Here is a 15376-nt window from a genome sequence, read left to right as displayed (position 1 = left end):
CCACGTTTGGGATGTCACTTCGCACCCCTGAAAAGGTAAAGAAAACACTGCATTATTGAAGCTTCTCCCTTGTCACCGGAGGCCTGTCTGCCTCAATTAAAAACTGGTGACCTTGCTCAGGGACGATGGTATCACAGCTCGTAAGCCTTAGGAGAGATGGCCTTCTACACGCTGTCGACGCTCGTAGCCTTGTATAGTTGGATTGAGACAACGTACTTGCCGTTAATACGCCGACCAGACATACATAAGCATCCTGCGGCCAATGTATATCGTGTATGAACGTCCTGTCGGAACTATTTTGACGTCGGGGGACATCTGACAAGAATTGGCATGTGTTCATCAGTCCATTCTCCTACAATCCTTCAATGTCGAGGCAACCCTACTTCATAAACCTCGAGCTGTGATGCATATGATTCATAGTGTATCGCTGCTGAGCTCGCGCGGGATGGGTTTGGGAGGGTATCAATGTAGAATATTGACTGACTGGCTGGTTGGCTGACAAAGTTCCGCGACTACAGCAGACGAAATTTCCCTCATAGAAAGTAGTAGAAATAGAAGGCTCACACAAGTACGTCAACGGCTTGCCTAGAAAGGCTTGCGAGAAGTGGGCTACTTCATGTTACAGTTTAGGCATCTTACCCTATGAATAGTCTTGCTAGACCGCGAGGGAAGCCAGTCTTAATCCGTTGGGGGGGGGGCTGAGTATTGCCCCCAAGACCGCCGATATGTATATTGTCAGACATACTTCATTGCCTACCTAGACATGATATTGGCTTGTAGTGTATTGGATGTGTAGCGACACTCGAAGCTACAAGTCAGGAGTACGATCTCAACCGATAAGGGGTGAGCCACTCAATCATAATAATATGTCGTGCGACGTTGATGATGGCTTTCGGCCTCCACATGCGCTGCAGATGCAGTCTAACTATCTCGGAAGGACGAGTGCGGATCGGAATAGATAGGAGCGAATAAAAGCTCAGGTATTCCCGTTAGTTTTGATCTCCCTATCTGTATATCACGGGGAAACGATCGGTGTGGAATTTCTCAGCAACCCCCCGAGAGACCGGCGTAAGACAACGTAGATCGTGTGTGCCACCTCTCGGTATAAGAAAAAAGCTTAACGATGAGAATTCACGCCATACCATCTTTCTATTAGCCTATGATTCAATCGAATATCGACGAAGCAGATCGTGGGAGGCTGATGGTCACGCGAAGGACAGCGTAGCAGCAGCCCTAAGGAGCTTCTCTAAATCGCTTTGAGTATTGTCCGTGCAGAAGAAAAGCCTATTTTAGTACTCCGTAGGCGGGTAAATGGATAATGGCCTGATTCATGCGGTGTTGTCCTTCTTGTCCCAGGTGGCTGGGATGTAGAGAGAGAGTTGCTGTGGGCCTTGGACAGACGCTATTCTCAGCTGTAAGTCGAAATAAAGACTACCGGAGCACAAAAGACTTCAAGTGGTCGGCAAGTGTTCCGCGAGGGAGTAAAATTCGTGCTAAGAGCCATGTCCATATGCACATACATAATTACTTAAGCCACAATTCTCTTCGTTTCGAGGACTGTACAGACGCCCTGGTAGAGACTATGTATGTCTAGTATCGATTTCCATATTTTCTGTCATATTTCTCGTGATCATGTCTTTGCCAGGTCATCTAATGTTTCCCGCATGATGTCATTTTTTTTTGGATGTGTTAGAACGTTTAGATGGGGTTAATCAAGAATTTCCCTTCTCCAAATCAAATTCCAAGGCCGAATATCTTGTTTGTGAGCGTCATGATTTCGATGCTGGCTACGCGGGGTTCTCTATATTAGAGGTCTAAGACAATGGTTTATTAGTATCTGCATGTGTTTTTGGCATTGGACGCTAAATATAATCTTTTGACCTATCTTAGATTCTTAGTCTATTAGCATATACATAGAAAACGAGGACCCTTAATCTCCGGGCCCGATTATTGGTATACTACGCAAACTCCGAGTTTATATAGCTAGGTATCTGCCCGTTAAGTGGACAAGCTGTCGAGGTAAGTTATCCTTTGTAATTGCCCCTTGTCTCTTCTATATGTATTAGCTAGGTATAACGATGGAAATTGTTTCGGTTCACAGCATCATTGATAGGTTATGGAGTTGTGTGCAATGCCACGCGAGCAGAGACATATTTCGTCATTTTGAAACAACTTTCCACAAACGAGGTTATGCCTTTGTGTACGTCGAAGGTATGAAACAGTTGGAGAGTTTGAGACGAGGGCCGAATTCTCAAAAAACCCCCCCCCCCAAAAAAAAACCATATAGACAGTACAGACCAAACGATGGACCATACAGTAAGCTGCATATGAAGCCTTACAACCGAATTACGGGAGCAAAGCAATTTTTGTAATGGTGCAATTAAGGAATACGGTGTTATCATACTAACATAACCTTTAGTTAGTTGAGTCCCTTTAGTTATGAAGTATCATATCGCGGATACGTAGAATCTCAAAATCTGGGTTAGGAAATTTGCGATTGCAAGCACCCTGCCAGCCTGCTCCGTCGGGATCGGCAGCACGACCATTTTAATCGTAGTGTATTGGAACCACAGCTTTAGTGGTACATAGTGCCAGCAACCAAAAAAAGAACCTTCAACATTTAGGTTAGGTACCTACCTAAAGTTAGATATTTTAACAACAACATTCCCGACGGACAATCTCATCTGGTAGCCAGGTAGCTAACAACCGTGCAACAAATTATAAAAATCCATGCAAGTGAGATGACGTACACAATGCAATGACGCACTTGGCTCACATTTGGCTCATGTTCGTACTACCCTAAAAGGTAGGTACCTACTCCTGTACTCTCCTACCGACCTTGCACTACATCTGCCATTTGGAGAATAAGCTCGTTAGGTAGTTCCCCCCTTTTTTTTTCTTTTTTCAACTTTACCGTATCAAGTCGATTGAACAACTTCATTTGAAAGGATGAGAAAGTCTCAATACTTGAGTAACAGGACTATCAAAATCTATCACCCCCTCTTCTTTTGCATCACCTCTTAAAACCACTAACAAAACTACCTGCGTGGCTACGTACGTAGTAGTTATTAATAGCTGCATCTACTATAACTGGAAGGTTGGGTCAACGAGGGCTAGGGTCGGGAAGATCAAAGTATTCGTCCGTTGAAGACTCCAACCCCCCACCCCCTATTTACCTAACGTATGGATGTGACTTTTTATATATACATACTCGCGCTTGACCGCTCATTATTTCCTATCGACAAAGGGACGAATTATTGTCATTTCAATGACACAATCTTGCGTCGGTACGTAGTATGTCGAGGTCACGTTAGCTTGTACCTATTTGTGATAACAGATATAAGTATCATCAAATTACTTTACTTCGTACCTCGAGTAGGGCAACTTTCTCCCTCACGCGTGCGGGTTTATAAATAAATAAAGTCCTTTTTAATATCCGCTAGTTACCTCGCTCCGAGCCATTTGACAACGCAACCTGGCAGCTCGCAAATTTATGACGAGGCGAGGTCACATGAGAGGATGGAGGGCTAGTCAACTGCGCAGCTGAGAGGTAATAGTGGGTGCCGTTGTCAAGTGGTTAAATGGGATTGTGGTTTTTTTTTTTCAGGGTTCGGGGCTGTGGGCTGTAAATGAAGAATTGAAGATCCAGGGCATGCGAGAGTTGGAAGAATTGGCTCCCCTCGGCTGGGCGGGGAAACAGATTACCATTGCGCCGTAACCCTGTTAAGGGTACTGCTAAGGGTACCTCTTTTCGTAGCGTCGTCTATCTTGATTGGGTAAAAAGGGTCCAAGAAATGCAATTATGAACGTGGACATACAACCCACCTGCCTTGTCCCCTAACCAGTCCAACTAGTCAAAATCCTCATGCCTGTCTTTTAATTTTTTAGTGTACCCGCTATATGGATGTACCGATGCAACTTAATGTTCAAGCTCTCTCCCTTCCCCCCTTCCGCCTGATGTTGTTGCAGTTGCTGCAGTTTAGCCAGTGGGAATGGCGAGCACTACCGTTATTGCTTTGCTACTAATTATTCCCTCTTGACTCGCCTACCCCAAAACACCATTGTAACCGACCTGAAGTAAGAAAACCAAAATTAATCGGGAAGACATTTCCAGGTCGTTGTCGCCGCCCCTAGTACCTTAAGTAGCTTACTTGGCCTACTATTGACTTATTTGACTTATTTGACATACATACGCTATATTCAGCTTACACGCCACCATCGTTCCCCAATCGAAGATAGAACCGTATCAATTTCTAGCGAAAACACTGTCTGACGTAGGTAGTGACCCAACCGACCGCTGACTAGCGATGAGCCTTGCAATCGACACAAGGCAATGCCACTTACCGGTTTTGATCTGTCCTAACCGAAAAAGAATCATCACATCCTCATTCCTCATTGTTACTGTCGCCCAACCAACATACGGCAATTCAAACATCTACTCTCCATCGTATGCTGTCTAATTTCCTCTATCGACGACTATCTCTTGGATTAGACGGAGCGAATGCCGAGAACACGAGCACGTAGTGACATCCGTCCCCGATACTGCCGCATGGGGGCACCGTAAACGAGGAATGCCACCCCATCACCACTACTCAACCCCGGACGAACCACGTAACCTCATCACGCTGTCGCCCTCCTCTTCCTCTAGCTATGACACTAATGTCCTTGAACCATTGAATATCGAGAAACAGAGCAGTCCTACTGGGACTGGTTTCTCTGAAGATATTTCCGATTCCATGCGAAACTCGCCAGGTAGCGCGGTAGGGCCAACAAATCCCGATGCACCCTGGCTAACTCTCGCTTCCTCAAGTGTAGACCACATTAATTTGCGAAGGGGTAGTAGTGGATTAGACGCGGCCGGTATTGGGAAATCCCCGTCCGTCGCCGGAGATGTACAATTGGAAAATGATGAGCTGCGGCGAGGAACTACAGGAGTTGGTACGGGCGCGAGGAGTAAAGATAGGGATGATAGCATTGCAGAGACTTCGTCCAAGATCTTAGAAAATAAACGGTCTATTACCGAGTACCGGGCGCGGCTTGCGAGGGAAATGGAACGTCGGGAATATGCGGTTCGAGGCCCTCCCTCGCCTTCAAGAAATGTATCGGAGAAGACACGCATCTCACCTATTAAGGAAGAGTCTAGCACGACACCTTCGCCGACAAATAGTTCTGACGCTCCGACTGCGTCGAGCGAATCCAACAGGACAGTCCGCGGTGTTATGACCCCTGGCTTTACGGCTCGGACGCCGTCATACCCCTTTCCACGCATGGGCACCCCTAATTTCACCTCGACTTACCTACATAATGTTCTTGCCCAGCAGTCTCAGACTGGAGTCGTGAATGCTGCCGGCGCACAGTTTGGTAGTTTTGTGCTACACGACCAGCTAAGGTCGGACCCCTCGTCACCGGCCTCTGCAATGACCTTTCTACCTACCGGAGTTACTACTCAGTCCTCGAGTCTTGACTTCCCTACACCCAATCTTTATGACTTAACGTTGATGCTCTCGGCGGAACCTGGCTTGGAGGCCTGGTGGAATACCGTTGTCCAGATTATGACCGGATATTATAAGGCCGAGAGGGTAACTCTTTCTATCCCAGCTGACCCGACAGATGTTGAGAATGTACCTTGGGGGCAAAAGGCCACTTATAACGCTTTAGAAGAAGATGAATTAAGTATGGGATACATCGCGAAAGGGACTAGTCTTTTCTCCAAGAGCGTAGACGACCAGTCCGAGCCTGTACTGGATTCCGAAGGACCTCCAAAAGATGACAGACCCAAACGTCCGGTAATTCAAAACCGTCATTCTTTTACAGCTTACGAAGATAAAAAGGATACTGGAGAGATAGAAAAGGACCAAGCCTCCAACTCAAGTTCTCAGCGACCGAGTCAGATCAAAAGGAGCAAGAGTTATTATCCAAGTGGTGACAAGTATGATCCCACCTCGCCTCTTCCTACGTTGAACAGACAGACATTAGAGGAGCACGATGCTATCGAAGAGCAGCAGCCCGTTCCGACATGGGAAGAGAAACTAGAGCCTAAGCGAGATATTAAAGGTCGTCTTCTCCCGGTGTTGCAAGGCCTTGATTTTGAAGCAGATCCGCTTATTGATCATAACGGTATCACTCGGGTTGTTGAACGAGGCAAAGTAATTGCTCTAACTCGCACCTACCCCTATCTCGATCCAACCTCTGAAGAAAAACAACAACAGCCTAAGAGTACCAAAGCCGTCCCATCGGAAGAGCCTCGAAAGTTGGCAAGAAAGCCTACAAGGACTGAGTCCCAGACGAAATTATCTTCATTACTAGCAAATGCGAGCGCACCACGATCTCTAAACCGAAATTTTAAATCGCTATCGACAGATAAAAAACTTCCTAGTTTATTTTCCGCCTTAGATGATATTCCACCACGACCTCCTACTCCGAAGTACGAAGAATATGAGCAAGCACCTCCGTCGCCATGGTCGCAATCCCCAGCACCCTCACCCGCCGTCCGAGCCGATCCCTCGGAAAATCCCTTTTTCACAGATGCTGTAGTTGATGAAGAGTCGTTCAACCCTGGACCGAGTCCACAGGACTATTCATCGACACAACCCCCCGAAACTATCGGCATCGATAACTCTTGGACTGTTCTCCATGTCCCACTAAACCATATCCTCCTTTCCAAACCTCCTCAAAAATTCAAGTTAGACCCCTCTGCGTTAGAACAGAAGGCTTCTCAACGGGGCCATACCGAACCGAGTGTAAATTCTGCTATGTTACATGAGCGCCCATCTACCGAGGAATTAGCCAAGAAGAATAAACATTTGCCTATTGCGATATTGTCAATCTTAACCCCTATTATACCTTATCCATCCAACTTGCGCCACTCTCTTGAACATCTGGCTCCTCATTTAGCAGCAACTTTCTCCCTTTGTCGACATTATTCAACTCTCGAGACAGAAGTAATGGGCCTTCATCGGAAACGACCCTCTACTAGTGGCTTTGGTGCCATTGGCCCTGACGGACGACCAGTAACGGACCCTACTATGCTCGCTCATTTTAATGCTGCAACGCCTGAAGATGTGTCTCAGCGGTCATTTACTGGAAGCCTTACTAGCCCTAGCGAATACTCTGGTCCATCAAGAAGTATCAACGCTTCACCTAGTGGAACTCCGCTCTGGGACTCTAGCTCTTTTGGACTAGTTGTTGAGAGGCGAACTGCCGGTACCAGCCCCGGCCAACCGGGAGGTGACAGCTATTTCAGTTCGGTTCCTAGGAACGGAGGGACTCCAGCAGAGCTACCAACTTCAGGATCGTTAAATCAGCGTATTACTCGAGTAGGTAATAAGGAAGGTGGCCTTGCCTTTGGTAAGCAGCTCAGACGATCAGGAAGTCTTCTTCAACACCAGCAAGACCTGAGCTCAATGGAAAATGAAGCCGAAGACCCGGATATTATATCCCGTAATGTTGATCCTTTCGATGAGGTGGTGATCAATCAAATATCAAAGCCAAGGCCCACATCGAAGGACTTTTCCGATGTTAATATTGGTACTGAAAGTCAGCAATTACGGTCGGATATTGACGACAGTCGGAAGCGCTTGTCTGGTCAGAGCATATCATCTGGCGGTCATAAGCATACCATGCTACACTCGTACGGCGGCGACTTCTCGGCAACTTTTCAGTCCTTACCGCCCAGCACATCTCTGCTCACGAAACCCACGTCACAGTGCCCAACGCCGATTCGATCTGCGTCCGCGTCTGTGCCGCATGTAACTATGCTCCCGCCTTCGGACCGACTGAAAGGACTTATGCTGGACTTATTACCGGTGCACGTATTTGTTGCATTGCCGGTGCACGGGGAGATTGTTTGGGTTAATAGTAGATATTTAACTTATAGAGGCCAGACTCTTGCAGACTTGGTTGCGGATCCTTGGGGGAGTTTACACCCGGAGGATCGTGAGGAATACATGCGTGCGTGGACACATTCCCTTCGGTCGGGCGACCAATTCGCCCATACTGTCCGTCTCCGTCGCTTTGACGGTGCGTATCGATGGCACCAAGCTCGTGCGGTGGCCTCTCGTGATAGGCGAGGGGTTATAGTACAATTCATCGGCTCCTACATGGATATCCATGATCAGAAAGTTGCCGAACTAATGGCATTGCGTCAACAGGAGATTGAAGTCTCGGAAGCGAAACACCGTCTTTTAGCAAACTTGATTCCGCAGATAATATTTACCGCAACCGAAAATGACGGGATCACATTCGCGAACGAACAATGGCTATCTTACACCGGCCAGAGCGAGGAGGATGCGTTAGGATTAGGATTCATAGATTTTGTACATCCGGACGATTTGGCGAAGTGTCGACTACCGATAGAACGCTCAACAGCGGAGTTCTCCGTTAGAGAGAGTACGCCCGATCCACTTTCTCGAGACCCTACGTCGACGGAGCACACCCCGGTACCCACAGGTGTACCAATGGGCAGCTTGGGTCCATCTCGAAAAAACAGTTTCAGCTCGGCTCGTGAATTTGTCACAGCAGATCTAGGGGATCTTTTTAAACAAGGAATTCTCAAAGTCGCGACAGATAGCAACGGGCGGCTTTCTTACACGACCGAAGTGCGGCTTAGATCCAAGTCTGGTGAATACCGATGGCATTTGATTAGATGTGTGGAAATCGACGACGTTGGTTTCGGCAGTGCCGCAAGTTCCTACTTCGGCTCGGCGACCGATATTAACGATCACAAGCTGTTGGAGGAGAAGTTAAAGGAGGCCATGGAATCTAAGGGCAGATTCCTCAGCAATATGTCCCATGAGATTCGCACGCCGCTCATTGGTATCTCTGGAATGGTGAGCTTTCTACAGGACACAACGCTTAACGAAGAGCAGAGAGACTATACAAATACGATCCAGACAAGCGCCAACAGTCTTCTCATGATTATAAACGACATACTGGACTTGTCTAAGGTCGATGCCGGCATGATGAAGCTGAATTTCGAATGGTTCCATACTAGATCCCTCATTGAGGATGTCAACGAACTGGTGTCGACAATGGCGATCGCGAAGCGGCTCGAGCTTAACTATATCGTAGAGGAAAATGTACCTTCTTGGGTTAAGGGCGATAGGGTTCGAGTTCGGCAAGTGCTTCTTAATGTCATAGGTAACGCTATCAAGTTCACCAGCGTCGGGGAGGTCTTCAGCCGGTGTAGGGTCTACTCCAACAGCGCGGACGATCTTGCCGAGAACGAGATGATGCTTGAGTTCTCGATCATCGACACTGGCCGAGGCTTTTCCAAAGAAGAAGCCGAACTTATATTTAAACCCTTTAGTCAAATTGACGGAAGCAGCACCCGACAACATGGCGGTAGTGGACTGGGCCTCGTCATTTCAAGACAGCTTGTAGAGCTCCACGGAGGGAAAATGGACGGCAGTGCTGTACCCGGGCAGGGTTCGACGTTCACATTCACCGCCAAGTTTGGTTTACCAAGCGCCGATGACCACCCTCACGTGGATAGTACCCCGCCAATGACTGCGTCTATACGATCTCCGGCAGAAGAGAAGCCACCGCATTTGATTAAGCCTCTTCTATTACAGAAAACGTTGGAGTCCGCTCCGACTGCTAGTCCCAGCTCAGATGCCGATATTACATCGCCCGCTGCCCCCGAGTCATCTGCCAGCTCGGATCCTTCTGTTCGCTCCGTTCGTAGTCTTACTACTACAAGATCATCGATTTCGTCGCTTAATGTTGGTCTCACGCACTTCAGCGAAGCCGCAAAAGCCAGTGGACAAGATCTTTCTCAGATGAAATTAGAGATGCCTTTAAGAAAGATGTCCCCCCAAATGGTACCTACTCCGGATGGGTCTAAATTCCCCATAGGGTTGGTACAATTCCGCCCGCCAATGTATTCGATCCTCATCATCTGCCCTCAAAAATATAGCAGGGAAGCTACGACGAATCACATCGAGATGACGTTGCCAAAAGACGTTCCACACCAAATAACGGCAATGGCAAGCGTGGCAGAAGCTGAAGAGGTGATCGGCGGACACGAATCTGTCACCTTTACTCATGTTGTTATTAATCTACCCTCAGCTGAAGAGATTATAGGAGTTATTGATAAAATAATCGCAAGCTCTGGCGGTAAGACATCGGTCCTGGTATTGACGGACTCTGTTCAGAGACAGGCAGTTCTCAGGCAAGCATCAGATCCTGAGCACCAGAAGCTTTTGGAAGAAAAACGAATGATATTTGTATATAAACCCGTGAAGCCATCCCGGTTTGCGGTAATTTTCGACCCAGGGAGAGAGCGGGACCTGAGTGTGGATTTGAACCGTTCCAGCGCTGCACAGATGGTGGAGAATCAGAAGCAAAGCTATTTGGACGTGGAGAAGCGGATTGGTAATAAGGGGTACAAGGTGCTTCTTGTCGAAGACAACCCGGTCAACCAAAAAGTACTGGTCAGATATCTCAACAAAGTGGGCATCGAGGCGGAAATTGCCGCGGACGGCGTTGAGTGTACCGAGAAGGTGTTCGCACACTCGCCAAATCACTACTCTCTAATATTGGTAAGTTTTAACATGCATGATACCAGTTGGATGTGACAGCAAGCTGACTATTGTGTGACAGTGCGATCTTCATATGCCACGTAAAGATGGCTACCAGGCCTGCCGGGAGATTCGACAGTGGGAGGCGCAGACCAACTATCGGAAGTTACCTATCATCGCGCTGTCGGCGAATGTTATGTCGGACGTACAAGAGAAGTGCGCAGCGGCTGGCTTCAGCGATTATGTGACAAAACCGGTCGACTTCGTTGACCTTAGCACGGCTATGTCGAAATTCTTCTGACGCGCTGCTGTCGGCGGACAGTTGGTCCTTAGCAATTAGCAATGGCTGCTTTCAAGACATGGTGGATGCATCTACATGGCGTTCCCAGGAGATAGAGTTTTTAAAAAAGGACAGCGTTGTATACCACGATTACATTGCCAGGTGGTCGAGGTTGGAGATTTAAAAATATTTGTATTTTCTGCTGAACGGGGCGTGTACCACTAGGATAGGGTAGAGCATTGGCCAAGACCCAAGGTTCACATACGGTTACGGGATCTGCGACGCTCTACTTGGAGGAATTTGTACAAACGCAGGCCGGCCATCAGTCGAGACGGCCAAACCCGTCCGGTAGCATTCATCATTCATGACTTAACGGCTTTACAACGGTACCTATGTTTGATAGAGGAGGAAAAAGCGGTTTATTGGTTTAGCTAGAAATGGCTTTTGAGAAATGGCCGGCAGAAGGGGAGACTTCCCGGCTGCTCGTTCTTCTCGACGAGATGTTCATCCGATAAAGGAGTTCAGGATTTGCATGTCTTTTATTTATTTATGGGTAGGGAAAGCCTGATGAGAGCGATATCACTTAGTTTCAATTGTGTGTGGGCATAGTTATCAATTCGATACCAATCATGATACCGGGAAATTATTATCTTAATTTTTATTTTTGCTCATTACATGTGATGGTACAATACTAGAACTAGAATACAGTTATACTGGTATGCGCAGGTCGTGTGATGCTAGTTGTTGAAGCCACGCATATATTTCCTCCAAGTTAAGCATGTGCTCGAAACTCTTTAACTACCTTCTTTCTCACTTGAGAGTATTGGTTGGTTGGGTATCTATATATAGGTAATTAATTCCAATCCTTCACACCTTGCTCCTCAATCTTCCTCGATAACGATGCCCTTTGGCTCTTCTACAGGCGCATCGTCATCCCCTTTCGCGGGAGTCTCACCACACGTCTTCTTCTCCGTCTCTACTGCATCATCCTTTTTCGCGTCAGCCCTAGCCTTGACACCTTTTGATGACGGCGCAGCAGCGGTAGCCACAGGCTTATTATCGCCATCTCTCTTTTCCGCACCACCACCACCACCACCACCATCACTACCACCACTATTCTTAGCCTTAGCCTTCCTCGCCTTAGCTTTCTCGCGCTTCTCCCTATTCCGCCTCGTCTTCTCGTCGTCGCGCTTCTCCCTCTGCTCGCGGCTCTTCTCGAACTCCTCCTTGGCCTTCTCCTGCGACACCTCCTCGTCCATGCGGCGCAGGCGCTCGTACTCGCGGCGGCGGCTCGCCTTGTACACGTGGAACTCGCCGGAGCCGGCTCCCGCGCTGGATCCCTGCACGTTGGTCACGATCTCGGGCGGCGGCGGCAGGTCTCGCCTGCGCGACGCCGCGGACGCGTCGGGGATGCGGATCTCTTGGTCGGGCTTGGAGAAGAGCGCTTCGACGACGTGGGCTTGGGCTGAGACGGGCGTTAGAGCGCGCTTCTTGGTGGGACGCTTGGAGCGCGGGTCCGCGGATGTCGGGATGCTTTCGGGGCCCTCGCCTGACATTTTGGCCTTTCCTTTTTCTTTCTCTTTTTCGCGCGGGTCCGGTTGCTGGTTGTTTTTGGCTATCAGTCTAGGCCAGGGCGATCTGGCTTGTTCCTAGCTAGCTGACTAGCGACGTGTTCGATTGGCGCTGACCCTCCTCCTTCCCTATCTTCTGCCGTCGTTGGTTCCGACGGGGAGGTAAGCTCTGGTGATTCGGGGAGCGGCGTCGTATGTTGGTGGCGTGACACGGACGCCTTTTCTGGCAATGGTGAGAAATAGGAGATGTTAAGTGCGTCGGCAAGTATGTAAGAGGCAGATTAGATCGAGAAGGAATGGCACCGATGTAGTAGATTGATATGAAAAACGGCTGTGATAGCGTGTTTTACCACGAGGCTGAAATTGTAACAGGTGATTTTGATGATGCTTACCCTATGATGGAAGATGCCGATGAGGCTACAAGGCAATCATAAAAAAAGAGTGGAACTACTAGGTTAGGTACCATGTATGTATTACTTGGGATGGTAATACCACGCCAGCCCGGCACCAGCAGCTGGAAGTGACCCCAACCGGGTGTACCTTCCACAGATGTACCTTTTACAGATGGCCCCTGCATCATCGTGCTAAAGGTACTATGTACATATGTATATACCTCAGGCGCAACCCAATACTGGAGCCGAAATCGGGTTCATTGGTCGGTCAGATGGAGGGGTTAAACTTCTGGCCAATCAACAAATTGTACTTCCAGCTTACAGGGGAGTCCCGACAGCTTGTTCCAAAGGCTTTCTTCCCCTCCAACCAACCAAAACCCATGCACGGTTCCTACCTGACATAGTGCAGAGTCAAACAAGCAGGCAAGCGTCAAGGCCCTACTTGCATTCTTGGCTCCCTTGTACTTCGACCCTTCTTAAGCCGGTAAAATCTAATTTATCATTTATAAAATCTAAAATCTAGGTTATATTATTATACATTCAACCTTACATACCGCTCTTAAAGTATCTGGTACAACAACCACATATAACATACAACCACGTCTACAACCAGCTACCTATCATTTTATATCTCAGTCCCTCAACTCAGCCTGATGCTGCAAAGAGAGCGAGAGAAATAACTAAAAATACGATAGTGTATATTATCCCATGATTTCAAACCATTTGACTTAGTCCAAGAATCAAATTTGTCCCGCTGTTCGCTCGATAGAGTGACTTGCCACAAAAACTCTAGAAATATATATCTAACCTAGCCTTTCTGAACGAAACCCCGTCGACTCTTCCGACCAAATCGACATCTACCTTGATATCTTCGGAGGAAAGCACCGTCGTAGGAAGCTATATATATATATATATCTCTCTCTAGGATCCAATATCAGCAGCAATCATGGGTCGCCCAAGACTCATTATATTAATCAGACATGCTCAGTCTGAGGGCAACAGTAGGCCACTTCCGCCCAACTATTATATACTTGCCAAACTCAATACTGACAGCTATAGAAAACCGCGAGATCCACCAGACCATCCCCGATCATAGAGTCAAGTTGACCCAAGACGGATGGCAGCAAGCCCGCGACGCCGGTCGTCGATTACGAGCCCTACTCCGCCCAGACGACACCCTCCAGTTCTATACCTCTCCGTACCGACGGACGAGAGAGACTACCGAGGGTATTTTAGAAACCCTAACGTCAGACGATCCCGACCCCTCGCCTTTTAAGAGGAGCAACATGAAGGTATACGAGGAGCCACGGTTGCGCGAGCAGGACTTTGGAAACTTCCAGCCGTGCAGTGCCGAGATGGAACGCATGTGGCAAGAGCGTGCCGATTACGGCCATTTCTTCTACCGTATTCCCAACGGCGAGAGCGCTGCCGATGCTTATGATCGTGTCTCAGGTTTCAACGAGAGCTTGTGGCGTCAGTTCGGAGAGGACGACTTCGCCAGCGTCTGCGTCCTAGGTACGCAACCATTTCCCTATGATATTAATAAATGTTCTCGCCGCTAACCTTGAAATTAGTCACCCACGGTCTCATGTCTCGCGTTTTTTTGATGAAGTGGTATCATTTCTCCGTCGAGTATTTTGAAGACCTGCGCAACGTGAACCACTGCGAGTTTCTCATCATGAAGAAACAGGTAGACAGTGGCAAATATGACCTCCAGAACAAACTCCGGACGTGGTCTGAACTACGACGAGAACGGGCTGCCATCAAGGCAAAGGAGGATAAGGAACCTGGCAAGGCTGAGAAACATAGCCACGCCCCTACTCTGCCACGCAAGTGGGGTGGTTGTCCTCAAGGTTGTGATCACGGCAAGAGTTTTAAGATACGCGGTGATTTAGCTGAGCTACGGCAACACGACGAAAACAGTGCTAAGCATGCTCTCACCCATACTGTTCCTGAGGTTAATGGCACTATAGCCAGCCGAAGAAGCCCAGCTAAGAGAATTCAAGGCCCAAACAATTCCGATGATGACTCGGATGATCCTCGCAGTAGAGCCCTTCCGCATATCGACGTTACTAAGGCTCAAGAAGAGATTGTTTCCTCGCCAGACGGAACGCCGTCATTCATAACGATAGATGATCGGCTGCGCAACGCGCTCAAAACTCCTCAGAAGTCAACATTTCTTCACCTCGGTCGCGACTTCGGAGGTACTTACTCGGGACATGCTAGCGAGGAGGAAGTTTCAGAGAACGACGCTCGCGAACGTCTCGCCGCCAAGGCCGCGCGTGTTAGGAACGGCGAGAGGAGCGGGCTAGCAACTAATGGCAGAGAGCCCTCGACTACCCGTCACGCGCACGCAAATAAGCTTGGCGATGCGCCTAACAACTCCGACCAAGGATCGGACGGCGGCGACGAGGCTGAGGACCTAGATAAGGCTGAGCAAGAGGACAAGAGTATTCGAGGAAGCGTATACTAGGCTTTGAAGGAGGCTTTGATCGGTTTCATAGTATGTGTTTACTCATTTTTCATATTGGTGATACCCTTTATGACTAGCGCATATATCCAATAGAATGGTCCAATGAAGCGTCTACAATGTCTTTATTCTTTATGGACCCC

The 15376-nt window shown here is 48.3% G+C and overlaps 3 protein-coding genes across 3 annotated transcripts; 2 read left to right on the top strand and 1 right to left on the bottom strand.

The window, feature by feature from the left end:
* Positions 1-3992: 3992 nt before the first annotated feature.
* Positions 3993-11261, top strand: F4813DRAFT_77473 (uncharacterized protein). Its single transcript, XM_049248886.1, has 2 exons — positions 3993-10541; positions 10603-11261. The coding sequence occupies exons 1-2, from the start codon at positions 4572-4574 to the stop codon at positions 10819-10821; spliced, it is 6189 nt and encodes a 2062-aa protein (XP_049099423.1). The 5' UTR covers positions 3993-4571; the 3' UTR covers positions 10822-11261.
* A 180-nt stretch (positions 11262-11441) lies between these two features.
* On the bottom strand, positions 11442-12778 carry F4813DRAFT_360031 (uncharacterized protein). Its single transcript, XM_049243387.1, has one exon. The coding sequence runs from the start codon at positions 12354-12356 to the stop codon at positions 11682-11684; it is 675 nt and encodes a 224-aa protein (XP_049099422.1). The 5' UTR covers positions 12357-12778; the 3' UTR covers positions 11442-11681.
* A 330-nt stretch (positions 12779-13108) lies between these two features.
* On the top strand, positions 13109-15370 carry F4813DRAFT_360029 (phosphoglycerate mutase-like protein). Its single transcript, XM_049243386.1, has 3 exons — positions 13109-13764; positions 13823-14278; positions 14338-15370. Exons 1-3 carry the CDS (start codon positions 13710-13712, stop codon positions 15234-15236), a joined length of 1410 nt encoding a protein of 469 aa, XP_049099421.1. The 5' UTR covers positions 13109-13709; the 3' UTR covers positions 15237-15370.
* The last annotated feature ends 6 nt before the right edge of the window (positions 15371-15376 follow it).

The sequence above is a fragment of the Daldinia decipiens genome (genome assembly GCF_022478715.1).
Source record: "Daldinia decipiens strain CBS 113046 unplaced genomic scaffold F4813scaffold_17, whole genome shotgun sequence".
NCBI lineage: Eukaryota > Fungi > Ascomycota > Sordariomycetes > Xylariales > Hypoxylaceae > Daldinia > Daldinia decipiens.
This window is presented reverse-complemented; position numbering and strand designations above follow the sequence as displayed.

Excerpts from the sequence above, each read along its gene's own strand:
- F4813DRAFT_360031 (XM_049243387.1), bottom strand. The coding sequence starts at position 12,356 with ATGTCAGGCGAGGGCCCCGAAAGCATCCCGACATCCGCGGACCCGCGC.
- F4813DRAFT_77473 (XM_049248886.1), top strand. The coding sequence starts at position 4,572 with ATGCCACCCCATCACCACTACTCAACCCCGGACGAACCACGTAACCTC. Across the intron at positions 10,542-10,602 it reads ATCACTACTCTCTAATATTG|TGCGATCTTCATATGCCACG; the intron begins GTAAGTTTTAAC and ends ATTGTGTGACAG.
- F4813DRAFT_360029 (XM_049243386.1), top strand. The coding sequence starts at position 13,710 with ATGGGTCGCCCAAGACTCATTATATTAATCAGACATGCTCAGTCTGAG. Across the intron at positions 13,765-13,822 it reads TGCTCAGTCTGAGGGCAACA|AAAACCGCGAGATCCACCAG; the intron begins GTAGGCCACTTC and ends TGACAGCTATAG. Across the intron at positions 14,279-14,337 it reads CGCCAGCGTCTGCGTCCTAG|TCACCCACGGTCTCATGTCT; the intron begins GTACGCAACCAT and ends CCTTGAAATTAG.